Here is a 26,734-nt window from a genome sequence, read left to right on the forward strand (position 1 = left end):
GGGATAGAGGATGTGCCGTATTTATTTAATAACAGAACCCCTTTTCCACAGAGCATCTGTCAGGGGTTTCATGGAACATACTTTGAGAATTAAACTCTCCAGTTGGGCACAAGGTTAGATGGGCACACAGACCAGCTGAAAAGGGAAACGAGAATACTTCGCTGACATTCAATCCAACAGTCAACACCTGCTGGACAGTTTGGAAAAAGGAGAAACCCATTTTTTCACCATGGTACTGAAACAGTGTCACATTTTCCCTGAACCACCCTAATTCCAGACCCTCAAGATCCACCAGCCATGCAACCCCGCACTCCACAGTCACATACGTTAAATCTACACTTTTATTTTTTGTTCTAAAATGTGCTTTTACTCTCAATGAACTTGAGTAAGTCAGTCCAGGACCACCACCTCCCCTTTAAAAACAACAACAACAACTACAACACACGCACACATACACACATGCCACCCTCCAACCAGGTGAAAAATCCCCGGCGATTAGTCTGTAACAAATATTGACACGAAGGGGAAAAAAAGCATGTTGAAATGTATTAGAATCAGAACCTGTACAAAAAAAAAAAAAAAATTAAAATATAACCTGAAACAGTCAAGTTCAGAAAGGCCAGTCAAGTCCTTTTCTCTTGCCAGGAGAATGCCGTCATCAGAGGGCCCTGGGTCATCAGCCAAGGAGGGGCAGAAAGAGAGAAACAGAAGCAGCAACAGGTCCTTCACCAGACAGAGGGGCCTGGGCACTGCCATCCCCAGCACGGACACAGCCGGGAGGGATTAAAGATCTCGGGAGGGCAAGTGTCGGCAGACAGTCCCGGGCGGCAGCTGGGGCCTTCGCACCGAAAACCAGTCTGAGTGGTCAGGGGCAGCAGGAAGCGCGGCCAGCAGAGAACACCAAGCCGGAAGAAACTTCTGCCACCCAGCAGACCCACAGCGCCCTCCACTGGTGCTCAGATTCCAGAGGTTAGTGCTCCCAATGGATGAGAGATAGGAGCTGGGCTTAAGAGGCTGAAAACCCGCAGGTTTAGTAAACATAGCCCAGCATCACATCCCTCCGTGGCCTGATCGGAGCTGCCAACAAGGGATAAGGCAGGAGAGGGGAAACAAAGCATTTGATACCTGGCTAGAGATCACCTGCACCAGTGTGGGAACTGTGGTACATGGGCTGGAGAAGGCACACCCCCCTCCTCACGCAGAGAGGGGCCTCCTCCGCAGTCATCCCTGTGGGCCGGCTAAAGCTGCCTCCGGCTTATGACCAGCCTGACAAAATGACATGGAGCAAAAGAAAAACTGGGAGGGAGACAAGCCCTTACACAGAGACGAGAACCTCCTGGAGGAAAGCTGGGCAGTGTCTGACCCTGTTGGGATGGCATCAGTGGAGCCCCTGAGTCTGAAGGAACTGGGGGAGGAGGGAGTGGGTGAGGGAAGGATTAACGGTTCTTCTGGAACAGTACCAACAGGGTGGGAGGCGCTGGTGAGGGGACGGGCAGGTCTGGAACTCACTGAAGGTAGAGAGGGGAGGAAATAGGCCCTTGGTGTCCCCTCCCCACCTGACCCAGGCCTGGTGAGTGCCAGCTGCCCCAGCCGGCCCTAGTGGCGGCTGGAGACCAGACCTTTCACTTTGGACATCTTCTTGGTGGGCTGCCTCTGCTCAGCGTGAGGGGGACACTCCCGTTCAGCCAACTGCTGCTCCATCTCCTGAGCCGAGGAGGAGGCGGTGGCTTTGAGTGTCTTCTTAATGTTGGTAACCTGGAGGGAGACACAGGATTAAGGTGCTCAGCCTCTAAGTGCCAGAAACTCACTGAAACCTGTTCTCATTGTACTGGGGGCCACCCAGGGAAGAAACCAGAATCCTCTGCAAGAAAATCTGAGATTATCTTCAGAAACCCAGATGAGGAGAAACAAGCAGGGGCCACTCATAGAAGATACGTGGAAATGAATCACGCAAAAAAAGGAACTAACACTTTCTTGGTTGAAAAGAGGGAATACGGGGCGCCTGGGCAGCTCAGTCAGTTAAGCATCCGACTCCTGATTTTGGCTCAGGTCATGATCATGCAGACAGCATGGAGCCTGCTTGGGATTCTCTCTCTCCTGTCTTTCTGCCCCTCCCCCTGCTCGCTCGCTCTCTCCAAATAAACAAACTTAAAAAAGAGAGAATGAGAGAGGATAAGCCAGTGGAAGTGGACCATCAGACAAAGAGGTACAACACACCAGGTTAAAACGGCCTTAGAAACAAAAAGGAGGTCCCAAGAATCCAATAGTCAGCTCACCACTGGCTCATGTATGAAACTAAAAATACTTTCATAGGAACTTTGGGAATACAGCTCCATGAGCCTTCTGGAATAAACAACTAGTGGATGAAATTTAGCCAACCAAGTGACAAATGACGAAAACACAGCAAAAGGACTGACAGACAAGATTACGCTAGGTTTCAGCATACCTTTCTTCACTTAATAAAGGAGTGCTCAAAAATATTTAAGTAACTTCTGAACATTTTCCACATCGGAATACATGTCCTTGGTAACATCTGCATACTGTTATTACCAATGTGCTACAATTTTTAAATTAGTTCCCAGTTTGCTTTGCACTTAGGTATAGCGCTGCTATGAACAGTCTCCTATGTTTACCTGTTCGTACTTGTGTGACCAGCTTTGGAGGGCATATTCCTAGAAGTGAGCTTTCCAGATCAAAGGGTTGGCACATTTTACATTTTAACAACTATCGTTATCTTGTGGAAACTGATTGCACCACCCTGTACTTCTACCAACTGTGTCCTCCTGTGTCTGTTTATATACACATTCCCCAACAGCTGTTCTGAAAGATCTTTATGGGGCGCCTGGGTGGCTTGGTCGGTTAAGCGTCCGACTTCGGCTCAGGTCATGATCTCATGGTCTGTGAGTTCGAGCCCCGCGTCAGGCTCTGTGCTGACAGCTCAGAGCCAGGAGCCTGTTTCAGATCCTGTGTCTCCCTCTCTCTCTGCCCCTCCCCTGTTCGTGCTCTGTCTCTATCTGTCTCAAAAATAAATAAACGTTAAAAAAAAATAAAAAAGATCTTTTATGCTTTTGCCCTTCAGCCAGATGAGAGGAATAAAAATGGGAGGAAAAGCATTGGAAGGAAGAAGAGAAAGTAAAGATGTTTCCCCAGTTTGACGGCCCCCATGTTTTCTGGGAAGCAGGCCTGGCTTGCTATAAAGAAGGGAATTGTCGGGGTCAAAAGTTCTCAGCAGTTAGACTACCAGGAGCTGGAATAAGAGGCAGTTCAACCCAGAAACGAAACAATGCTGTGACTGAGGCCAACACCAGGCTCTTGCAGATCTATCATCTGCAGAATGAGCCTTGACTAGATTAAAGCTCATCATTTATTTTGGTTTTTGTTGTTGTTTTGTGATGAAGGAACAGCCACGCCCTAAACTGATGTCACCTTGATCAACATTATAACCTTTCTGAAAGGAGGGTGAACAGAGGGCTGTGGGCTGGGACACTGAAGACACAGGGCAGCCTAAGTCAAGTGTGGCTTCGTCCTGTGTCCAGTCAGTCCAAGACATGCCATCTCGAACCCCAGGCGGCACACCTCCCAGGGCGTCACTGCCTGCTTTGGGATCTCTTGTTCAGGAGAGTTACTTGGGGATAGAGTAGAGAAGAATCTGAAGCAAATGGATGGCCTGCCACTTTTATCTTGTAAAAGAGATATTTAGGTTTTGCTTGTTTTATTTCAAGGCGTATTTTGGCTGCCAAGGTAGGTCCACCAATTAAACCTGTTGTGGCCGTGTGGAACAATCAGGACAAGTCCACTTCCTCTTTCACAGAGCCACCCTTCAAGTGATGGCAAACATCCCAATGACTTGTCTTTTTTGGCCTAAATGTCCCTGGCCCCTTCCAATTTTCTTTGAGTAGCTAGTTGGCAGGCCATCACATCTCATTTACCAGATGACCTAGAGTTTGTCAAGCCCTACAAACCATGGGCCTCAGAAACTTTCAAATGGGACTGTACCCGCTAACAAGACTACAGCCTAACTCCATCAGAGACCTTAAATATTCAAGCCAAAGGAGGGAGAAGAGCCTCCTGGGGGAGGAAAACTTTTGGCTGTGGGGCAAAGGTGGACGAGAGGAAGCAGAGTCACAGCTGGGAAGGTCAAAGATGAGGAGAGCGGGGAGTGGTGAGAATGAGCCTCCAGGAGGAAGCAGGGGGGGGCACCCTGTACTCTGGCAGCCGCCAGACTCAAGATCCATCACTAACTTAACCCCCTGGGATTCTCTACAGAATGGAAAGCAGCTTACTTTGCCCAGTTACGGTTTATCACCTACATGCCTGGAACACAGCCTATTTTGTGAATGTAGCAAGAGCTATACGCTGACATTCCATAGAACATCAGACATAAGCACATTCAAATGTAAAGAAAGATACATTCCAAAATCAAATATAATTTTTTTTTCAACATTTATTTATTTTTGGGACAGAGAGAGACAGAGCATGAACGAGGGAGGGGCAGAGAGAGAGGGAGACACAGAATCGGAAACAGGCTCCAGGCTCTGAGCCATCAGCCCAGAGCCTGACGCGGGGCTCGAACTCACGGACCGTGAGATCGTGACCTGGCTGAAGTCGGACGCTTAACCGACTGCGCCACCCAGGCGCCCCCAAAATCAAATATAAATGAAAAGGTGTTTCGTGTTGTTTCAACTAATCATTACCTCCCCTCCAGATTGTTGGCTGCGAGATAAGGAAATAGCTCACAATGTTAATGTTCTATCTCCCCCAGGTATGCTGGAATTGTAACTAATATGTATCACTTCTGTGAAAGGCAGAAAGGAGAGAAGATTCCTAAGCAGTTTATGATGGGACTGACTTCATTAATAGGGAAGGCTCTCAAAACTAATATTCACCAGAAAAAAGCTGATGTTATAAGATTTGGGGGGAAAAAAAACATCAAGTTTTTCCCTCTGAGAACAAGCAATCTAATTTAAGGACAAATAAAAGATCAACTTAGTTGAAAAAAATGCCAAAAAGAAGTTGGGTTAAGGGTAACAGAAGTATAAGTACAAGCAGAATATGACAGAATTACACATTCATTCTTAATAGATTTGTTTTCAAGTCAACAAACTGGGATGCCTGGGTGGCTCAGCGTCCGACTTTTGATTTCGGCTCAGGTCATGATCTCATGGCTCCTGGGATTGAGCCCTATCGGGCTCTGCACTGACAGCATGGAGCCTGCTTGGGATTCTCTCTCTCCCTCTCTCTGTCCCTCCTCTGCTCATTCTTGGATGTGCATGCTCGCTCCCTCTCTCTCTCAAAATAAAAACAAACAAACAAACAAAAAACAGCTAGCCTTCCATGTGCCTTAAACTGGGGAATGATCAGTAAGTATCCTACACAGATTATGCATTTACTGAATGGAAAACTGACAAGGCTCTGGGTTTTGACCACGTTCCTTCTCTCCTCATACTGGTCTGTTCCAGGTTTTCTAAAAGACTGTTAAGTCAGTAGACTGTTTTAATTGGTGGTGGAAGTGGCCTTGGTATTTTTCTCAAATTTCTTTCTCTCAAAATTTAATTAAATTATCACCGCCACCTGGTGGCAGCATCAGGCTCTGCCAGCAGGAGTAACCTCAGCTGTGGTTTTCCAACAAATCCATGTGCACAGGTCCTTTTTTTTTTTTTTAATGTTTATTTATCTTGAGACAAAAACAGAGAACATGAGTGGGAGAGAGCAGGGGGGAGAGGGGGGAGAATCCCAAGCAGGCTCCATGCTGCCAGTGCACATCCTGATGCGGGCTACATCTTTGCAAACCGTAAGATCGTAACCTGAGCCGGAATCAAGAGCCAGACGATTCACCTACCTAGCCACCCAGGCGCCCCTCTCTTTTTTGTTTTAATATCTGTAACTTAAGGAACCCACACTGTTCTCAAGTATTGGTCATGGCCCAACATTAGTCAGTGCCTTCTTTCATCAGATGCCATTTGTCACAGAAATAAACTTGAACCACTCAAAATTCTAAAATTAATATTCATTTTTGCCAGTGACCACACTCCAAGCCCACCACCTACCACACTATGAGCAACAGTCTGGGCACAATGGGGCAGCCAGCTACTAACCAGGTTACAATATGGTTTGCTTCACACAGGCCACCCCAAGTCAGGTGGGCACGGTTCACCTCCAAACCTCATGTTTCCACGCTTTGATTTACAGAGAAGTATCAAGGATAGGAGAGAGTGCTCAGCCCTTCCTACTTTGCTGAGACATCAATCTCAGCTCAGAGAAGAGGTCACCATATTTAAGAGGGGAATTATACAGATTAGAGAAACAGCAGGCTTTCTATCCTAATTGTATATGTTGTTGGCTAGTGCTAAATTAAATGTAGTTCATACTTCTATGGCTAGAAGTAGGGTTAAAAATTAACGTACTGAACCAATCACAGACTTGGTAGGTATGTACCTACAAGCATGTAGGGGGCTGTGTGTATCCAAAATAAATTTGTTCTAGTTCATGAAAAGTCTAGTTCAGCAGTCCACCGACACACAGGGTGTACCAGAAATATTCAGTACAACAAACATTTCAGCACCTACTACGGGTCAGGCATGTGACAAAGAGATGGTCTTACATAGACAAGAGAGGTTTTATTTTCAAGGAATACATATAACAGAGTAAGGGAAATCTTTAAATTCCACGAGTCCCCCTTTGAAACCTGACTGAGACTGGGTGGCTCAGTTGGTTAAGCATTCGACTTCGGCTCAGGTTCATGATCTCACACTTTGTGGGTTCAAGCCCCATGTCAGGCTCTGCACTGACAGTACACAGCTTGCTTGGGATTCTCTCTCTCTCCTTCTCTCTCTGCCCCTCACCCACTCACACTTTCTCTCTCTCAAATAAATAAACTTAAAAAAAAAAAAAAAAGGAGCGCCTGGGGGGGGGTGCTCAGTCAGTTAAGGGTCCGACTTCTGCTCAGGTCATGATCTCACAGTCTATGAGTTCGAGACCCACATCATGCTATGTGCTAACAGCTCAGAGCCTGTATCCTACTTCGGATCTGTGTCTCCCTCTCTCTCTGCCCCTCCTCTGTCTGTGCTCTCTCTCTCTCAAAAATAATAAAAGAAAGAAAGAAAGAAAGAAAGAAAGAAAGAAAGAAAGAAAGAAAGAAAGAAAGAAAGAAAGAAAGAAAAGCACATCTACATATTTCTTATGTTTCTTAAGTATAACTCTGGGTCCCATTCTGCCATACTCTTGGCCACCTGATTTATAAAACCCATTAAATAACATTAACACTTCAAGCTCCATCGCACTAGAAAAGGACTTTCAATGCTAAAATTTTTCTTATGGGCTCCAAATTCTGAGGTCTCCCTACAGGTGTCCCGGCCACAGGCACACAAACTCCCATTAATCCAAAGGCTAGAGCCTATGTCTTTCGGACAGGTTAAAAGTGTCTGGAACAACCAGGGGTCACTAAAACCACAATCACACACTTTTAACTTCACTTGTTTTTCACCTGCCAAATGTTTTCCCTTTCTTCCTTTTTCAATATGAAATCTATCATGCATGTCAAAAGGTTATCACACGTATAGTTTAAAGAATAAAATGGACGCTGTGAGCCTATCACACGGCTTTAAGAAGCAGAACAGAACCAGGGCCTTGAAGCTCCATGCGCCCCTGCCCCCTGCCCCCCTCCTCCATCCCGCCAGCTAACCACCATCCTCTCACCCATCTCGAAGACCTATCCCCAAACTCGTTTCTTTTACTCCACAGCTGCAGAATGCATGTGTACTGCGGAAGGACAGCATTCTCCACTCTCCAAGCCTGCTCACCCTCTGGTAACCAGGAATCAGAAAGGAGACAGCATCAAAAGCAGGGACCATGTCATACTCATCTCTACCCCACTAGCCCAGTGCCTATCTGTTGGTGACTGTTTCACCTACGCCAAGAATCGCAAGATGAAGGAGCAAACAGGGATACCCTGGAGCAAGTAACAAATGTTCTCTTCCTTACCTCGGCTTCTACCTGCTGCTGAGTTCGGCTGTGGTTCTCCTTGTACTGGTTGGCTCTCAGAACTTGCTGCTCGATGCCCAGCAGAACTGCTTCGCAGCCATCACACCTACAAAGGAGATAATGGGCTCTGAGCCACAGAAAGGTCTGGGAGCTCTCCACCGGCCTCCAAAATCTCCCTCCCTAACCCCTTATGGGGACTTCCTTTAACACCCTGTCTGCCAAGGAGGGCTCTTGTGCTTCACTCCTTCCAAGACCAGTGTTTCTGAATACAAAACACAGGGCACCTGGAGACAAACACGGAGGATGTGGGATGGTTTCCTAGAACACAGCTTGAATTTCAACCTTTGTCTCCAAAGGGAAAGGTTTACAGAATGTGCCCTTAAAGAGATTAGGACAGCCCTTACAGGTAGAACAGATTCACCGCTTTTCTCAAAGGAAATGATTTTCTAAAAGCCTCCCATTTTAAAGATTGCCCCTCTCCTCAGAAGTTTGTTACTTCCTAATTGCCATCCCCCTTATTTCATTCCCCAACTTTTTATTTTGAAAATGTTAAAACCTAAAAAAAAAAAGTTGAAAGAACAGTACAATACCCATTTACCCTCTACCTAAAAGTCAACAGGTGCAAACATTCCGCCATATTTGGGGTACTGTTCTACCTAACAATTTTGTTTTAAATCTAACTCAGCGCTTTAACATAAGCTTTAAGAACCTGGACTGGCAGGGGCACCTGGGTGGCTCAGTCGGTTAAGCGTCCGACTTCGGCTCAGGTCATGATCTTGCGGTCTGTGGGTTCGAGCCCCGTGTCGGGCTCTGTGCTGACAGCTCAGAGCCTGGAGCCTGTTTCAGATTCTATGTCTCCCTCTTCCTCTGACCCTCCCCTGTTCATGCTCTCTCTCTCTCTCTCTCTGTCTCAAAAATAAATAAATGTTAAAAAAAAATAAAAATAAATAAAAAAAAAAAAAGAACCTGGACTGGCAAACATCTTGGGATGGGGTTAGGATGGCACCTCTAGGTGGAAACACAGTGAAGCCAGACTATGGATGTGAGAACGGTGTCAGCCATCTCAAAGATGGAGTAAGAGCCAACACCGGTAGGGCTAGAGGCCTGGATTGTACTCCAGCTAGAGCACTTCCACACAAGGGGCGTTTTCTAAGTTTTTTTTCCCCATTTACTCTGATTGAAGACTTTTACAGTATTTTGAAAGTTCCTGCCTGTGTCAGGAAGGTGTTTGGGATCATACCTGGGACAGAACCTGGGGTAAAGGGTGGACAACACATACCCTGGAGTCCAATAGTAGCTGAAGGAGGGAAACTTGGGGGGCTCTGAATGTGGGGTGGGGGTGGGAAGTCAAAGCTGAGCCATTCATGCCTGGAAAGTTTCAGTCTGTTTTAAAGAAGACAATTTCAGGGGTGCCTGGGTGGCTCAGTCGGTTAAGCATCCAACTTCAGCTCAGGTCACGATCTCACAGTTCATGAGTTCGAGCCCCATGTTAGGCTCTGTGCTGACAGTGTGGAGCCTGGAGCCTGCTTCGGATTCTGTGTCTTCCTCTCTCTCTGACCCTCTCTGGCTCGTGCTCTGTCTCTGTCTCTCTCTCTCTCTCATAAATAAATAAACATTAAAAAAAAAATTTTTTTTTAATGAACAAAAAAATAAAAAATAAAGAGGACAATTTCCCTACCCCTTGCACAAAGCTTGAGTGCTCTGCTTCATGATCTCCAACAACACCACGTGCCTGCTTGGGGACATGCTCTCCTGACCTCCAACTACGCCCTAATCCTGCCCTCCTTCAAAACTCAGCTAGAACCTCTTCTCCAACTCGTCCCATGTAGTTTTGTAAGCTCCAAATCATTTCAATAACTCCATAACAAATCCTTCTAGAACATGCAAAGCTATTGCAAACATCAAATCCTATTAACATAGAGAACATGCAAAAACAAAATAAAATACAGAACATGCAAATGCCCCCCTTCTTTTTACATACCAGAAGTTATCAAACAGTCTATGTGTACATCTTGTGTTCCAACTTAGAATAACCCATTCCTTGTCTTCATGATCCCTCACAATGTTTTGCCAACACCAGCCCAAGGTTACTGATGCTGAACATGGGTTCTCTTATCCAAGGAACCTGAACAACACTAACTTCCTGAGCTTCATCAAGCTCAGAGGCTGAGTTTGCAAAGCACTGGATCCACGTCAGAAGCCAGGTCTCAGAGGCTCCAGCTGCCAAGACTACCACTCAATAGTCCCCCCACTGCAACAGGACAACCAAGGCCCTGGGAGGCCTGCAGTGACTCCTGCTGCCACACAGCTTTAGTCACAAATGCAGCCCAACCCCCTGGCTTACTGTCCCAAGGCTCCAGCTCCCAGGCGGCCCCAGCTGACACTGGAAGACATTTCCCCAAGCAGAGGCACGAATGGCACACCCCTGCTTCTTTCAGCCTCACCATTCATGCAAGGTCTTGACAATATTATTGATATCCTTCTTTCGGATGTCACGGCCAATGCAAAAATCCACTTCCAGCAGCTGGTTTCTCTGGTCCAGCTTGCCCTGGATGATGTCAGTATAGACAGCCTCAATGATGAGGTCTTCCAGTTCCCGGAGATTCCGCATCTCCAGGTCCTTCAGCAGCACGGAGTAGGGGATACACTGTAGATAAAGCCATGTGACATTTACAAAAACTGCTGACAAGCACTAAAGAAAATGCAGGTGTACACCTGCCTCGGGGCTTTGGGAAATGCAGTCTGGTTGTAATTATTAACATCTATGGCAATAAGACATGGATAAATGAGCTGTGAGACCTATAGGATCCAAACAAGACCCAGAGCCTCTAGGAATGCATTCTCCTAGATTCTCTACCCCTGGACTTCACCCAGACTTTAGCTTTCATGTTGTGAAGCACTCTTAGAAAGTGTCCAAGACAAGAAAGGGAAATACTCGGTGGGTGCCACTCTGCCACCTTCTGGAAGCTTGCAGACTTGACATAAAATGCCAGATCATCAAAAAACTCCAAACAATTTCAGACACTGGAGAGAACTGGCTGCCTGCCCAGGAAAGCACAAGCAAAAAACATTTGCAAGCTAACATATCCACCTACAGGTAGCCAGTGGGTACTACATCTGTTTTCTCAGACTTGCAACCAATGTCAGTGCCCCAACAACAGTCCCTTACTGGGGTACACCAACATCTTGCCTTTCTCCAGGACAACTGTGTATCTAAATATCCACTTTTGTGGACACATCACTACTAGTATGGAAATTAACACAGCAATCAAATCTGCAAAATCAGACAGGAGGAAGAGGTATATAAAAAAGAGAGTAACAGCAAACACTGCTAGGGAGATTTTTAATAACTAAAGGTATAGATGGGTTTATAATGACAGGTTGCAGAAATAGGAAAAAAAAAGTTACTCCTAAAATTTGCTACACTTGGGAAGTTCATGATCAGGACAAAAAGAAAGATCAGGTCCTCATTTCCTAACAAAACAGCCATCCCACCTGAAATGCCAGGCTGAGAATCAGAAATTTGTGACTAGACCAGGGAAAATGATCTCAGCAACTGAAATGGCAATGCAAGAACAAATCTACATCTCAAGCTCAATCACAAAGGGGAAATGTAAAGGGCAAACCTCTTCTGATGGCAAAACACTACAAAAACTTTGACAGTTATGCCAAGGTTGGGCAGAGAGCCAAAATCAACTATAAATTAATGGAATCTGGATCTTCTTTGTTAACGGCTATGAGAAGCTGGCTGCAAGGCCTTTTCTAAATTGAGCGGGGCAGAGACCTCAGAGAGATGATGAAGTAGTTTTCTTACAGAAAGTTAGGGTCTAAAGATAGCATATAACGCAAAAATCCAGCTTAGTATAATTAACCTTGACAATCCCCAGAAGAAGGCCACATATTAAAAACCTAGTCTCAGTAAGTCCAACAAAGCCAGTTTTTCCTCCAGCACTGGCACAATTCACTGTGCACTGAGCAACAGATGGAAGTGGTTAACCTGCCTTGAGATGTCCTGCTGTTTGAAAAACCACGTCTCCCTTTAGTACAGCAAAATGCTCACACGGAGTGAGTCACCACAGCATGCCAGAACTGAGACCCACTGATTCACAATGTCTCCTGGGCATACTTTTCCTGAATGAAACGGTGAGTAGTTGTCTAATTGTTATCTTTTCTTCTTTTGTCCTTTGCCAAGCAAATTTTATGCATTTATGACATGACTACTGTGCACAGCTGGCAGCTCGCACACTGATGCCAGTGCGACACCCGCCTAAGCGTGAGGAGCAAGACAGGAAGGAGTTCAGGACTGTACCTTCATTCTCGACGCCAAGCTCACGATGGTAAGGTGCTTCAGCTTGTTCTGCTGAGCTGTGCTCAATTCTGGCAGGCTCTCCTTGTTGGCTGCTCAGTCCCACCCACCACAAAAATCAAGACACAAAATAAAATTAGTATTTCTTTACCGAACAAGCTTACCAACTCCCCACATGAAATCTACTATTGATTCACTGTCATGACTCTGCACTTATTCATGAGACAAATGTTCCACGAGCACCTCCTGTCTTCTTTGAAAGACCATGTGCTCCTGAAAAGCCAGGCATGAATGCACAAAACGACAGGACAATCATCTTAATCTATCTGTGCCCTTTGTGACATTCAACCAAGCTCAACATGTCTTCACTGGGAATCTGTTATGCGCAATGCACTGTCCTAAGTGATTCAGAGACGTCAAGGATAAATTAGATGGGCTTTGTCAGGGCTGCTGCACTATACAACCCCAGGGATAATAACCACCAGACTCGTGCAACTCAATGGCCTTGGACTTGTCCTCGGTCTTACAATCAAGTATTTCAACAGCTACAAGTCCAAGACAGAAATACTAGAAGAAAGGTACAAACCACCAGAAGAGAACCAGAGAGTGAGGAGGAGGAGGAGAGGCAGAAAGGGAGAGAGAGGGAGGCAAGGGAGAAAAGGAAAGAAACAGAAAGGAAGAGAGCAAGTGAGTACAATCACATTGAGGAGGTACAGGAAAGGAAAACAAAGATGGAATTTGAGATGAGCTTTGAAGACTGGGAAAAATTTTAGTAATAACAATAATAATAATAACAGCAGCAAAGGCAGCAGCAAAGACCATGTGTACATACACACATGCAGTTAATCCTTCACAACGACCTCGCAAGATAGATCCCAAATGCCTTCAATTCCTTATCTGTAATCCTGGATTCCAAAAAGGTGAATCCAAACTGATTTTTTTTCTTTTTATTTTTTTTTTTATTTTTTTAAATTTTTTTTTTTTTTCAACGTTTATTTATTTTTGGGACAGAGAGAGAGACAGAGCATGAACGGGGGAGGGGCAGAGAGAGAGGGAGACACAGAATCGGAAACAGGCTCCAGGCTCTGAGCCATCAGCCCAGAGCCCGACGCGGGGCTCGAACTCACGGACCGCGAGATCGTGACCTGGCTGAAGTCGGACGCTTAACCGACTGCGCCACCCAGGCGCCCCCAAACTGATTTTTTTTTCTTGAGCATGGTGCTGAAATTCATCTGGTGGCAATTCCTGACCTGAATTGATGCAGGCTTTTAATCCTACTTGTTGTAAGTATCCATTTGTTTAGCTGAAAAACTGAATGTGTTTTGACTACAGGTGCTGTCCACGTCTTGAAGCGTGTTACATAAAAAGGTATATGTGTATCATATTACCTCTTTAGAGTCCCCAAAATTCTAAATTCTGAAACATCTAGCCCAAGGAGTGCATGTTCAATTGGATTTTTCCCCAATCTTTCAAATTATTAGTAATCCAATCTAATTTTACCCCAAGTTGAGATAAAAATATTGACTAGAAGGCGCCCAAGACATCATCCTTGCCCTCTTTCCCTCTCCCTCCCCCAACTTCCCATTCCTGCTCACCAGTGCACCTCACAAGTCCACAAAGCTTCAGCCCTGAAATTCCTTGGAAACCAAATAGAGTGACATAAGTAAGAAAAGTCTTTGGAAGATCTTAACCAACTCACCTATGTAATCTGGGTATGTTCCATAGGCAAACAGGTTCAGCAACTGCAAATATGCAGCATTAGCTCCTTCTGCAAGCTGAGGAAGAAAAAAAAAAAGAGTTCACAGACGTCTACCAGTCACTGCAGGGTTCAAGCAAAGGGTGATGATCGTGTGCCTCAGTTGACTGTTTCACTAGATGGTCCCTGAGGTTCCTTCCAACTCTGATTCTTTGGAAAAAAATAAAATTTAATTTTAAATTTAATTCTTCTCTCTTAGCAATACATGTTTTACGCACTGCACAGCATGCCCAAGTAACTACTTCTGTCTGTCCATCTCTCTCTCCCTCTCTCTCACATACACACACACACACACACACACACAGACACACACACACACACACACACACACACACACACAGTAGTTAGTGCTGGAAGCAGTGCAGGTTTTCTCAGGATTTCCTTGCCATTAAAACAAAGAGTGGAGCAGCCTTGTCTACATACCAGGTTGGCGGGTACAACACTAGCCACTATCAGTCCAACCTGAACAAGGTGTAGGGCAGGTTCCGAGGTTCGGGACCACACAAGTAGAAGGAGCGCTAGGAAAGATTAGCACAGCATAAAATGTAACACAAGAGCCCAGGCGGGACAGGAAGCCACAATATCAGGCAGCTTCAAATAAAAACGTTCACTAAAATTACTTATTCCTCACTAAAATGGCAAAGAGTCATCTGTGGAAGTAAAACAGAGATACTAATCTGTCTGGAACTGCTCTGCTCTGTTGTTGGTTAACTGGGTGTTTCTTTTACTTACAAATGTGTACCTGTTACTCCATAAACTCCATATACCAAACTCCATAAAGTAGTACCCAAGGAGTATTCTGTGGACACTGACAGTAATACTACTTAATTTGACCTATCTTTTTATCGGGACACCTGGGTGGCTCAGTCAGTTAAGTGTCCGACGTTGGCTCAGGTCATGATCTCTCAGTTCTTGAGTTCAAGCCCTGCGTCGGGCTCTGTACTGATGACAGCTCAGAACCTGGAGCCTGCTTCAGATTCTGTGTCTCCATTCTCTCTGTTCCTCCCCAACTTGCTCTCTCTCTCAAAAATAAACACTAAAAAAAAGTAAAAAGAAAATAAACTATCTTTTTATTTTATTTTATTTTATAAGTTTATTTTGAGAGAGAAAGTGCGAGCAGGGGAGGAAGAGAGACAGGGAGAGAAAGAATCCCAAGCAGGCTCCACACTGTCAGCACAGAGCCTGATGTGGGGCTCAAACTCACAAAACCGTGAGATCATGACCTGAACTGAAATCAAGAGTCGGTCGCCTAACCAACTGAGCCACTAAGGCGCCCCTAACCATCTTTAAAAAAAAAAAAAGGTTCCAAGAACTACATCCATAATTTCAGATCACTGAAAAACTATTAGTGTTCCCAGCTCACATACAGAAAAACAAACAAACAAAAACCAAACTGTGGGGAGATAGAGGTGATTTGCTCAGCACCCGCATGAGAACTCTCACATCCTAATAACCTAGTCTACCCTATCAGGGTTATCAAGAACCTCTTGAGGTCCTGAATCAGAGGAGGAAGAGGTCATCAAACCTAGCCCCTACTTTTCAGACAGATGATTACAAAACTAACCCTAAAAGACTATTTTCTCTAGAGTAGATACTCCAAAACTGCTCCCACTGGCCTAAATCAATGTCTTTCTCACTTTAATTTCCATCCATCTCCTCTTAGCCAATCTTCCTTAGTTATGAAACCACCACTTGACGTATTCATTTAGGCTTTTCATGAACCTGAAGGAACATATTACCCCTTTGTCATCTCTTCTGTTGAAAAAATGATGAGCTATCAAACCATAAAAAGACACGGAAATTTAAGTGCATATCACTAAGTAAAAGAAGCCAATCTGAAACAGCTACATACTGTATGATTTCAACTCTATGACATTCTGGAAAAGTCAAAACTAGGAAGACAGTAGAAAGATCAATGGTTGCCAGGGATTAAGGGGGGAGGGAGGGATGAAGAGGCGGAAAAAGAGGATTTTTAGGGCAGAGAAATTACGCTGCATGACACTGTAACAGTGGACACATGTCATTACACATTTCTCCAAATCCACAGAATGTACAACATCAAAAGTGAACCCTAGGGGCGCCTGGGTGGCGCAGTCGGTTAAGCGTCCGACTTCAGCCAGGTCACGATCTCGCGGTCCGTGAGTTCGAGCCCCGCGTCAGGCTCTGGGCTGATGGCTCAGAGCCTGGAGCCTGTTTCCAATTCTGTGTCTCCCTCTCTCTCTGCCCCTCCCCCGTTCATGCTCTGTCTCTCTCTGTCCCAAAAAATAAGTAAACGTTGAAAAAAAAAATTTTTTTTTAAAAAGTGAACCCTAATGTAAACTACGGTGTTTGGGTGATAATGTGTCACTATAGGTTCCACACTGGCTGGGGATATTGGTAATGGAGGAAGCTATGCATGTATGAGGGCAGGGATATATTGAAAATCTCTATACTTTCCTCTCAATTTTGTTGTGAATCTAAAACTGCTCTAAAAAATAAAATCTATTTAAAAAAAAAAACAACCTAGCTTTAAAAATTTTTCTTCACAGGATTCCTTTTACATCACTGGTAAATTAAAATTTGACTATAAGCCAACTGTGTGTCAAGCTATATATTAAGTGCTAAGGAAACAATGAGGAGCACAAGAGACCTTACCCTTACTGAGTTCATAGTCCAGCAAGCAAGGCTGACATTAAATAAAAATTCACAATTAAAAAATAAAAGCGGCTCTTTCAGTCTCCGGCTGCCATAGGGAGACAAGATGATGCAGGTCCATACATCAGCAATGGACAGCCATGGGGAACCGCTCCAGTTTCCTAATCAAGAGGAACAGCAGATGTGCGGCAGTTGAGTCCCACAGCCTGACGGCCCACACCTCTCCTACGAGGGGCTGATTCACCACAAGGCTGTGGACACGGAGCCAGCAACTGCCAGCCAAGGTGTCCTAGTGGTCATGAAGTGAAGAACCAGTCGGCAAGAACCCGCTACCTCCTATATGTGGACCACCATCGACAAGAATGCCGCCCTCAGCAGCATGGTGCACACAGCAAGGCACACGCAATCCACAAGAACGAGCACCACACAGATCTGTGTACGGCGGCCATCCGTAGAGCCAGCGGCCGTCCACAGAGCCAGTGGCCATTGGCAGCGCCAACACCATCCTAGGCAGCCAGAGGGAAGTTGTGATGGTGAAGAGCAAGCTCACCCGCCCTCCAAGAGCTTCTGAGCACAACCCCCAAAGTAATAAAGATGTCACCAGACTTTTCAATCAATTAGTCAACACAAAATTATCAATCAATAAATGTAAAAGTATCCAAAGTGAGAAGCAGAGATTGAAAAGTATAGGTTGCTTCACAACTCTTTGTTCTACCTGGTCATTCTTCACCAGTCTTCTCATTTTTTTTTTTATTTTTTTTTTTCAACGTTTATTTATTTTTGGGACAGAGAGAGACAGAGCATGAACGGGGGAGGGGCAGAGAGAGAGGGAGACACAGAATCGGAAACAGGCTCCAGGCTCTGAGCCATCAGCCCAGAGCCCGACGCGGGGCTCGAACTCACGGACCGCGAGATCGTGACCTGGCTGAAGTCGGACGCCCAACCGACTGCGCCACCCAGGCACCCCACCAGTCTTCTCATTTTTAAGGCACAACAACCAAAATTAGATACCCAAAGTTTTAAGGACAACAATCAAAAAAAAAAAAAAAAGTAAACAAAGCAAAAAGGACTACTTCCCAGCTTTTCATATTTTTTTTACATACCAACTTAGCATAACATTGTCCTTTTCATCAGGACAATATATTCCTTCTACAATATATTCCTTCTTCATGCCCAGCTCATTCAACAGCAACCATCTTCTGCTACGTATGTACCTGACCAATCTTTGTCTATATTTGCCCTAGAGGTTTTTGATCCCTGCAAATGCCTGAAACAACCTGTTAAATATCAGCCGGTGCTTATACTCTACTTTTCTTATTTATCAGGTTCAAATGGATTTTTCCCCTACCTTTCAAATTATTAGTAACCCAATCTAATTTTACCCCAAGTTGAGATGAAAATATTGACCAGAAGGAGCTCAAGACATCATCCTTGCTCTCCTTTCCTCCCCATCCCCCAAATTCCCATCTCTCCCTCAACAGTGCACCTCACAGGTCCACAGAGCTTCAGCCCCGAAATTCCTTGGAAACCTGGAGGATCACAGGAAGGTTTAGATCAAAGAAGACAGAGAAATTGTTTGGAAACTGCTCTTACCTCCTGCACATTGGCCAGCTCCAGCAGTTCTCCAAAGACATACACTCCAGGAGCCTCCAAGACTTGGCTTATGAGAGCAGTGAGGGCTGAGCCACTGGTACCTTTGGCTAGTAAAATAAACTGTTCTAGGAGGTTACTTGATGGTTTCTGTTCACCTGCCATTCTCTGGCCTTGAGATCTGTCCAAAAGAAAAGTGTTTCAGTCATTCTTCCTTCTCCTTTGCAAAGTCTACGCTTATTTAATGCCAGATCAGACATCAGTAATACTTTAATTTTATAGTATTCAAAAAGAGGGGCGCCTGGGTGGCTCAGTCGGTTCAGTGTCCAACTGCGGCTCAGGTCATGATCTCATGATTTGTAGGTTCGAGCCCCGCATTGGGCTCTGTGCTGACAGCTAGGAGCCTAGAGCCTGCTTCAGATTCTGTGTCTCCCTCTCTCTCTCTGCCCCTCCCCCACTTGCACTGTGTGTGTGTGTGTGTGTGTGTCTCAAAAATAAATAACTAAAAATTCAAAAAGAAAAACAGCTCCTGAGTCCATATGCTACAGCCACTTTGTGAGATGGACAAGGTTCCACCTAGAGTTAATGGGATTTTGTCCTTGCTCAAAGGTTTGAAACACGTTTAGGAAAAACCACTTCATCCCCATCTGGCCCTCTCCCAACAGCAAGCAGCACCTTCTAAGCCCTTAAACCTGACCAGACCCAAAGAAACACACAGGAGTTTCTCAGGAGCTGTTTTATCCACCTCACTTACAGACTCTAGTTAAGAGAGAATCTGGCCCGTACACAGAGGCAGCAGATGTAAGCAAAAGCAATCAGTTACAGCTTTCAGTGTATCAATGGAATCCCACCTACAGCCAGATACAAATGAGGAAAGCCACAAAAAGCAGACAAGACCTCTCATTAAGTCAAAGAAGTCATTTAAGCATAGAAAAAGGGGGGAAATCATATTGAAAGATAAGCAACATATTCAAACTCAGAAAATACATGCTGTGTAAGTCCATAAGGAAAATCCCTCTATTTGACTTCCCACTGCCATATGATTTTACCAAATATGACTTCAGAATTTGTACAAAATCTCAAGAAAAAGGTTTGAGAAAACAATGAAGATACTGTACTGCAATCCTGAAGATATCAGGGAGGACGGCCCCTCAACTGTACAATCCAATTACATGCAGGGTGTATGTGAACACACACTGCATACCTACACTGCAGGAGTCCTGCATAAGAAAAGACTACCCCTCCAAGAATGACACATTTTGGGGGTACTAAGACAAAAAGAGAACAATTCCAAGAACTGTTTGGTGCAAGAGAAACTAAGTTTTCCTGTGGAGGCAGGCATAGAGAGCAGCAGCCCTTTCAGAGTAGGACAGAAACAATGATGTCGCCTCACTTAGGGTTACGTAAGAACGTCTCGTCGGAAACAGAAAAAGTGAAGTGCTAAGGGAATAAAAGTTGCTGAGGAGAAAAGAGGAAAGAGGAGAGGGATGGGGTAGGGTGGGAGAAGGCGGGAGAGAGGTGATGGTTAGGAGAGTAAAGAAAGAAAACCTCCCCTCCAAGCGGACACGTGTGGAGGCTGAATGGAAAGGCCTGGGGTGGAGAGGGAGTGGAGAAAAGACATAAACTTCAGTCCCTCAAAAAAATTCCGGCCTAAGGCGCAAAGCCCGTAGGGGCAAAGAGGTAAGAAGACGCAGAGTCGCTTTTTTGTGAAGTGGGAGGGGCGGAGGAGGAGGGGAGATGAATTCGCGTCGTGGGGGGGCGCTATTTTGATAGACAGCAGAGGGGCAAAGAGGCAGCCTGTGGGGGTGGGGAAGCGAGAGCAGCCGTGGGTTAGGAACTGAGGGTCGCAGGCTGGGGTGGACTTCAAGGCGGACGGCGTGCTCCAGGCAGGGCCGCGGGTGCGGAGTGAGGGGCCGCGGGGCGCGCTCCCCGGGGCGGGGCCGGAGCGGTGTGGCCGCGGGCTTTCCTGAGGGCTGGCGCTAAGCCAGACGGCTGGGACAAGGCTGGCGCGCCGGGCTCCGCCCTCTCCCCAGCCCCTACCTACCCTCGCCACCTCTCCGTCCTCTCGGTCGCTGGCTCGGCCTCCCGGCGCCTGTCCGCAGGTTGTCAAGCGTCCATGATCGGCCCGGCGTCCGACGCTTTTCTGCCTCCGCCGACCCGTTGCCCTTGCGGCTCCCCCGGAAGCCTCCTGCCGCTGCACTCGAGTTCCGCCCACACTAGGTTCCCCCCGCGGCGTAGGCGGCCTCAGCTCTCCCGTGCGGCCTGGGTCTGGGCGAGACCGTCAGAGGCGGGTCGTAGCCCAGGAACCGGGTGGAGAGGAGTCCGAGGAGCGCAGCCTAGGACAGTACTGGGGCCCAAACCGTCGCCATCACCATCCTGGGCCCGAAATTCACCTCTTTGGCCGGGCTACCCCTCAGGAGCTCCCTATGGCGACTGCGGCTACCCAGGGGTACAAAGACCTATTAAGTCTAACAACAGCTACCGCTGATTGTGCCAGGCGCGTACATTGTCTTGTTGAATTATCAAAACTCTATGGCCTGTAGCAGTAATCCGATTTTTCAGATGAGTTAACAAAGCTTAAAAATCCAAAAGTCAGTAAGTAGCAAAGGTTGCTTTGGAACCCAGGCTTCGGAAGCCAATGACCATATTCGTGACCTCTTCAGAATAGTTTTAAAATAAGCAAGAGACGGGTTGAGCCAACAATGGTTCTGTGAGCAAAATGACAGAGGTTGCGTTGCATTTGGTACTCAGCAACTCTCCCGGAAGATGGCTAAGGGATGCTAGGCAGCTGAACACTTAAGCTGGTTCCTTTAAAGCGTATACCACAGACTTTGGAGACTTGAAGAGCCCTGTTTGCCTTTGGTGAAATAGTGCAGAAATCAGACAGATGCAAAGGAACCTAGCACCAACTCACTGATCTATTCAAAAGATGTCTTGTTCTAATTTCTATGTTCTGGAAGATTTATATAAAGAGAAGACAAGGTTCTTGCCCTCAAACGGCTTCAGTGTGGGGGCGCCTGGCTGGCTCAGTAGGTACAGCATGTGACACTCAATGTCTGGTGGTGAGTTCAAGTCCCACGTTGGGCATGAAGCCTACTTATAAAAAAAAAAAATTCAATGTGTTATGAGTATGCTAGGGAAGAGAAAGGCATCTTCCAGGCAAAAAGGCAAAAAAAAAATTATTTTAAGGCAAAAAGTTGGCAGACCATAGTCACAGAGGTTTGCTCTGTGTAGCATACACTAATGCAGAAAAGAAACACGGAGTGTCTGGAACCCAAGGTTCAGGGGTGAGAAATGAGGGCTACAGACCCGGAGTCAGGTCATCAAGGGTCTTCTAAACCATATGCAAGGCACTATACCCAGCAAAAACCTTAATACAGCGAAGTTCCTACTGGGGGAGCCCACAGCCCCTGAGACAGACAGACCTGTCTGGCTATGACAAACAGTTGCCATAGGCACCCTAGTGATACAGATAAGGCTCTCCTGCCTCTGCTCTGGGAAGAGGTGATTTGAGGCAGCGTTCTAGAGGAGATGAGGCTTGAGTTGAGCATGGAAAAATGAGCAAGAAAATCACAAAAAGGGTAAGCCATGGAAAGGAGTTTTTATTTTATCTTAAGGGCACTGGGGAACTATTTAGGAGTTTTAACCTGTGAAGTGTGAATGATTGCCACTTTAGAATGATCACACTAGCTGCTATAGGAATGGATTGGCTATGCCAAGAGCTGGAGGCCAGGAAACTCTTGAGGGGATACAGTCTAGATAAAAGATTGTGAGGTCTTGAACAAAGGCAGTGGCAGTTGGGCGTGAAAAAGAAGGGATGTTGTTGGAGACATTTAGACCATAGAATCTATTGGACTGGGTGACCAGCTGAATGCAGGTATAGGGGAGGAGGATATTACCCAGGATTCTGGCTGAGTAGGCCAGACAGAGCTGTCTTGGAGGTGGTGTTAAGTGAATAGGGCTGCAGAAAAGAAGAGGCAAATTTGGCAGTGGAAGGAAAACAACTAAGTTCTGTTTGAGTTCATAAATATTCTGGCAGTGCCTCCACTTCCTCCAGAATAATGTCCAGACTCCAAGACTGCAGTGAAAGCCCTTCTCAGTATGCTTCCCTCAACATTTCCAGCTTTGTCTCACCCCACCTTCCTACAGCCCAAACTCCAGGCCTTCCCATGCCCATCACAAGAGGTGTACCTTCCCTCTGACACCAGGGTCTATGCAGAAACTTGCTCTCTCTCTTTTTTTAAAAAAGTTTTATTTATTTATTTTGAAAGAGAGAGAGAGCGAGAGCTAGAGCGAGCAGGGGCAGAGAAAGAGGGAGGGAGAGAATCCCAAGCAGGCTCTGCCCTGCCAGTGTGCCCAGATGCCCCAGCTCTCTCTTCTTTTTTGCAATGCTCTTCCTTCATATTTGCCTGTTAAAATCCTACCAACCCTGGCGTGCCTCGGTGGCTCAGTCAGTTAGGCGTCTGACTCTTGACTTTAGTTCAGGTCATGATGTCACCACTGTGGGATCGAGCCCAGCATCGGGCTCTGTGCTGACAGCGTGGAGCCTGCCTGGGATTCTCTCTCTTTCCCTCTTTCTCTGTCCCTCTCCAGCTCACACGCATGCTCTGTCACTCGCTCACGTTCTCTCTCAAAATAAGTAAATAAACATTAAAAAAAATCCTACCAACCCTGTAGGCAAAGATTTCTTAAACTCAATGCAAAAAGGCACTAGTCATAAAAGAAAACACTGAACTATTGCACTCCATTAAGAATTGCTGTTTACCAAAGACACCAGTGTGAAACTGAAAAGGCAAGCCACAGACTTGGAAAAGATATTTGCAAAGCCTGTATCAGACCAAGAACTCCATACCCAAACTTTATAAAGAACTACAAATAAATAAGAAGACAAAAAGCCCAAACTAAAGAGTGGGCAAAAGACTTGAACAAGCACTTCACAAAAGAGGACATTCAAATGGTCAAAAAGCAAATTAAAAGGTGTTCAACACCAGAGACCATGTAAGAAAACACTATAAGAGGGGCGCCTGGGTGGCGCAGTCGGTTAAGCGTCCGACTTCAGCCAGGTCACGATCTCGCGGTCCGTGAGTTCGAGCCCCACATCAGGCTCTGGGCTGATGGCTCAGAGCCTGGAGCCTGTTTCCGATTCTGTGTCTCCCCCTCTCTCTGCCCCTCCCCCGTTCATGCTCTGTCTCTCTCTGTCCCAAAAATAAATAAACGTTGAAAAAAAAAAAAAAAAGAAAACACTATAAGAGACCACATTTAGCCAAAATAGCTAAAATTAGAAAGACTGACAAGACCCTGTTTTGACAAGGATGAAAGACAACTAGAATTTTTTTACATTGCTGGTGAAGGCAAAATGATACAAACCCTTAGGAAAACTGGCAATATCTAATGTTGCTGATCATATGCATACTGTACAAGCCAGCTACTCCTCTCCTAGAAATGAGTGCAGTCTACAAAAAGGAAACCTATAAGAATGAGCATTGCAGCTTTGTTAATAAAAGCCAAAAACTGATAGCTGACAACCTAAATACCCATCAACAGAATGGATAAATATTGCTACATACATACAATGGAATACTAGTAAGCAATTTTTAAAAAAAGGCTACTGTTACATATAACATGGATGAATCTCACAAAAATAACTGCTGAACAAAAAATGCCACTTACTCTACATACTAAATGATTACATTTAAATGAAATTCAAGACAAAACTAATTTGTGGTAATAGAAGTCAGAAGAGTGGTTTTGGGGGTGGGAGGATGCAGTGCTGATTGCGGAGGGGCACAAGGGTGTTAGAAATCTCGATTTGGGGGATGGTGTATACATATGCAAAACCTGTGCCCTTCCTGCATATGCCATACCTCATTAACAACAACAAAAAAATTCAAGAGTAAGTTTTTCAGCAGAAAAAAAATCCACCCGTCCTTCAAATTCAAATGCCACCTCCTCCATCAAGTCTTGCCAGCTAGAATTAATCTTTCCACAGAACCTCTGTGGCATTCCGATGACCTTTCCCTTAAGACATTTATTGAAGCCCATCTTAAATCTCAGCAGAGTCTCCTTTTTTTCCTAACTAGATGGTTATCTTCCTTGTGGCAGTGACAATGCCTTTCACTCTTTACCGGAAACCTGAAAAGGCTTTTTGTTGAATTACATGGAAGGAAAAATTGGGTGGGTGAAAAGGGGACAGGAAAAGGAAGGAAGGCCTAGGAAAAGAGATAGGAGATCTCTAAGGAAACCTTAGCTTACAGTACAATTTTACCTAGTTCCTGAACTGAAATCACATTAAATGTCACCTTGAGCAACAAAGAACAAATCAAAACACCAAGTCCTTCCTAGACTGAAGATAAACATCACACTCCTTCACTTGCAGGAAATTCACCAAATAAATGCTTACTTAACCTCTGGGTATTTCAACCTGGATGGGGAAACTTCACCAAGCAGAATAATAATCACATAGCCATGCTGCTAAAAATATCGCCACCTTAGTGTGGTGTAAACAGCCCAGACTGCGGATCAGGAGACTTAGGGCCGAATTCTAACTCTATCCCAACTTGCTGTAGCCGGTGGACAATCTCTGAGCCTCTCTGGGCCTCAGTTTCCTCACATGTAAAACGACACGGGTTGGATTGGCAAATTTTCTTAATATCCCTTCCGGTATGGATATTCTGAGTATACAATCGATATCTCTCCCAGTCCAACGCAGTAGCACACCAGAAACCCCTGAAAAACAAGTAAAAAGCGCCCCAGACCAGCAAACAAGCACAATTTGAAGGAGTCATTTTGTTACATTATCTTCCATGGTTTAATCAGTGTTTTTGTTTGTTGTTTGCAGTCTTACCATGATTTGCAGGAGATTTCTGAGTTCCATGTAAACAGATGTTACCTCTCTGTGGGCTGTCATCTTCTTCTGAGAGTTAACGGGGTCTTCCCGCCTAGTTTCAAGTCTCCGAATTCAGAAACCCCCAAGGCAGAGGACGGTTTATGAATTTGCGCACACTGCGCGGCACACTGGAGTCTAAGTTACAGAGGAACGGGGTGCAGGGAATGCTGGGATTTGTAGTCCCTGGGCCTCTTTGTTGCGTGATGGGATCTGTGGTCCCCCGAGCACTCTCCTGGAATGCTGGGAAATGTAGTCTCTTTCGCATCGCCCAGCGCAACCTGCTGTCATCCCAGAACCTTAGTGTGCCCAGCGGCGGGAGCGGGCCCCTCGAGTCTCTGCAGATTTGAAGCCAACCCTCCACTGGGGCAAAGTCTAGGCAACAAGACCTAAGGAACGATTTGTCCTACGGGACTTCCCGGGGAGGGCCCTTCCCACTGACGCTCGTCGTCCCCCCCCCCCCCTCCGCGAAGCCGCTGAGTATTTCTATTGGCTGGTCAGGTTGCCAGTCGGCGAGGCGGGCTTTCCATTGGCTTCGGGGCGGGCACTCCGAGGCTAGGGGGAAGGAGAAGAGATCAGGAGCGGGAGCTGAGGGGAGGGAGAGGCCGGTCCGGGTCTGGCCGCTGCCGCTGTTCGCCCGAGGTCTCCAGGCCGGGCTGCGGCTCCGTCCTCGGCTCCTGGGCACCGTCTGCGAGGCTCCGCCGGGCCAGCGTGGGAGAGCCGCGGGCGGCGGCCGCCGCATCATGTCAGCCAAGGACGAGCGGGCCAGGGAGATCCTGAGGGGCTTCAAACTGTATCCGCCAGGGAGCGGGGCGGGGCCGGGAGGACTTGGGAGGCGGTCGCTCTCTGAGGAGACTGGCGGGGGGGCGAGGGTCGCGCCAGGTGGACACCGGACGGGAGTGCGGCGGGAGGCGAGGGAAAGAACGGCGTCCATGCCCCCGGCGGGACCGGGCGCTGGAGGCGGAGCAAGGGGCGTCCTGAGGGAGGAAGGGGACGTTGACGCGAGCCCCGGGGGCTGGAGGCGGAGGAGACCCGGAATTGGGCTGGGAGAAGCGCGGAGCGTCGGACACGGGTGTCGGGGAGGCCAGCTTGGCTCCGAGCTTCGGCCCGCACCCAGAGGCCGGGAAGGGGTTGCGGCCCGCAGGGGAGGGCCGTGGGGGCGCGGTGGGCTGGCCTCGGAGCCCAGCAGCCCATTTGGCGGGAAGCACCGGGGGAGCAGGAAAAAGTGACTTGGAGCGAGTGACCTTGTGTGGGACAAATGCAAATGCTTGTGTGAAACTCTCTCGGGTTCCCCCATCCCATCCCATCCCATCCCATCCCACCCCCGCCTTGTTTCCACAACTTCTCTGCCTCACTTGTGGCTCCTTCCAGGACTGGAGCCGAGGAAGGTGGGGAAAGAGAAGTCCGGGATCGACCTTATCTTAATTCTGGCTTGGCCTTCTGAGGCATTGGATGGTGGCTGCTGCTTTCTCAGCTTTTCACTTTTCTGTCCAGCGAAATGAGGACCCTAAACTTGTGCGTGAGATGCCTTCAGGTGTTTGGGTTTTGCACTGGGACTCCTGGCAAAGGTGTCTGCTGGGTCGCG

General features: G+C 46.6%; 2 protein-coding genes across 3 annotated transcripts in view; one reads left to right on the forward strand and one right to left on the reverse strand.

Moving 5' to 3' along the window:
- Positions 1–525: 525 nt before the first annotated feature.
- On the reverse strand, positions 526–25,318 carry COPS7B (COP9 signalosome subunit 7B). 2 transcript variants are annotated; one of them, XM_047084610.1, is made up of 8 exons: positions 25,111–25,317; positions 20,311–20,534; positions 18,270–18,447; positions 13,986–14,061; positions 12,290–12,378; positions 10,425–10,627; positions 7,981–8,086; positions 526–1,755 (listed from the first exon to the last, which is right to left on the reverse strand). In XM_047084610.1, the coding sequence occupies exons 3-8, from the start codon at positions 18,429–18,431 to the stop codon at positions 1,597–1,599; spliced, it is 795 nt and encodes a 264-aa protein (XP_046940566.1). In that variant the 5' UTR covers positions 18,432–18,447; positions 20,311–20,534; positions 25,111–25,317; the 3' UTR covers positions 526–1,596. The 2 variants fall into 2 exon arrangements, with proteins under 2 accessions (XP_046940566.1, XP_046940567.1); XM_047084611.1 differs by lacking the exon at positions 20,311–20,534 and having other exon boundaries at positions 25,111–25,318.
- A 37-nt stretch (positions 25,319–25,355) lies between these two features.
- The window catches only part of PDE6D (phosphodiesterase 6D), a 52,346-nt gene continuing 50,967 nt past the window's right edge, over positions 25,356–26,734 (forward strand). Inside the window, exons 1-2 of the mRNA XM_047085449.1 lie at positions 25,356–25,452; positions 25,651–25,942. Of these exons, the coding sequence (XP_046941405.1) occupies positions 25,356–25,452; positions 25,651–25,942 (389 nt within the window). The remainder of the gene's footprint in view (positions 25,453–25,650; positions 25,943–26,734) is intronic.

Source organism: Lynx rufus, unplaced genomic scaffold (genome assembly GCF_022079265.1).
Source record: "Lynx rufus isolate CCGP_SWC_20201006 ecotype Redwood Valley unplaced genomic scaffold, mLynRuf1.p SCAF_2, whole genome shotgun sequence".
NCBI lineage: Eukaryota > Metazoa > Chordata > Mammalia > Carnivora > Felidae > Lynx > Lynx rufus.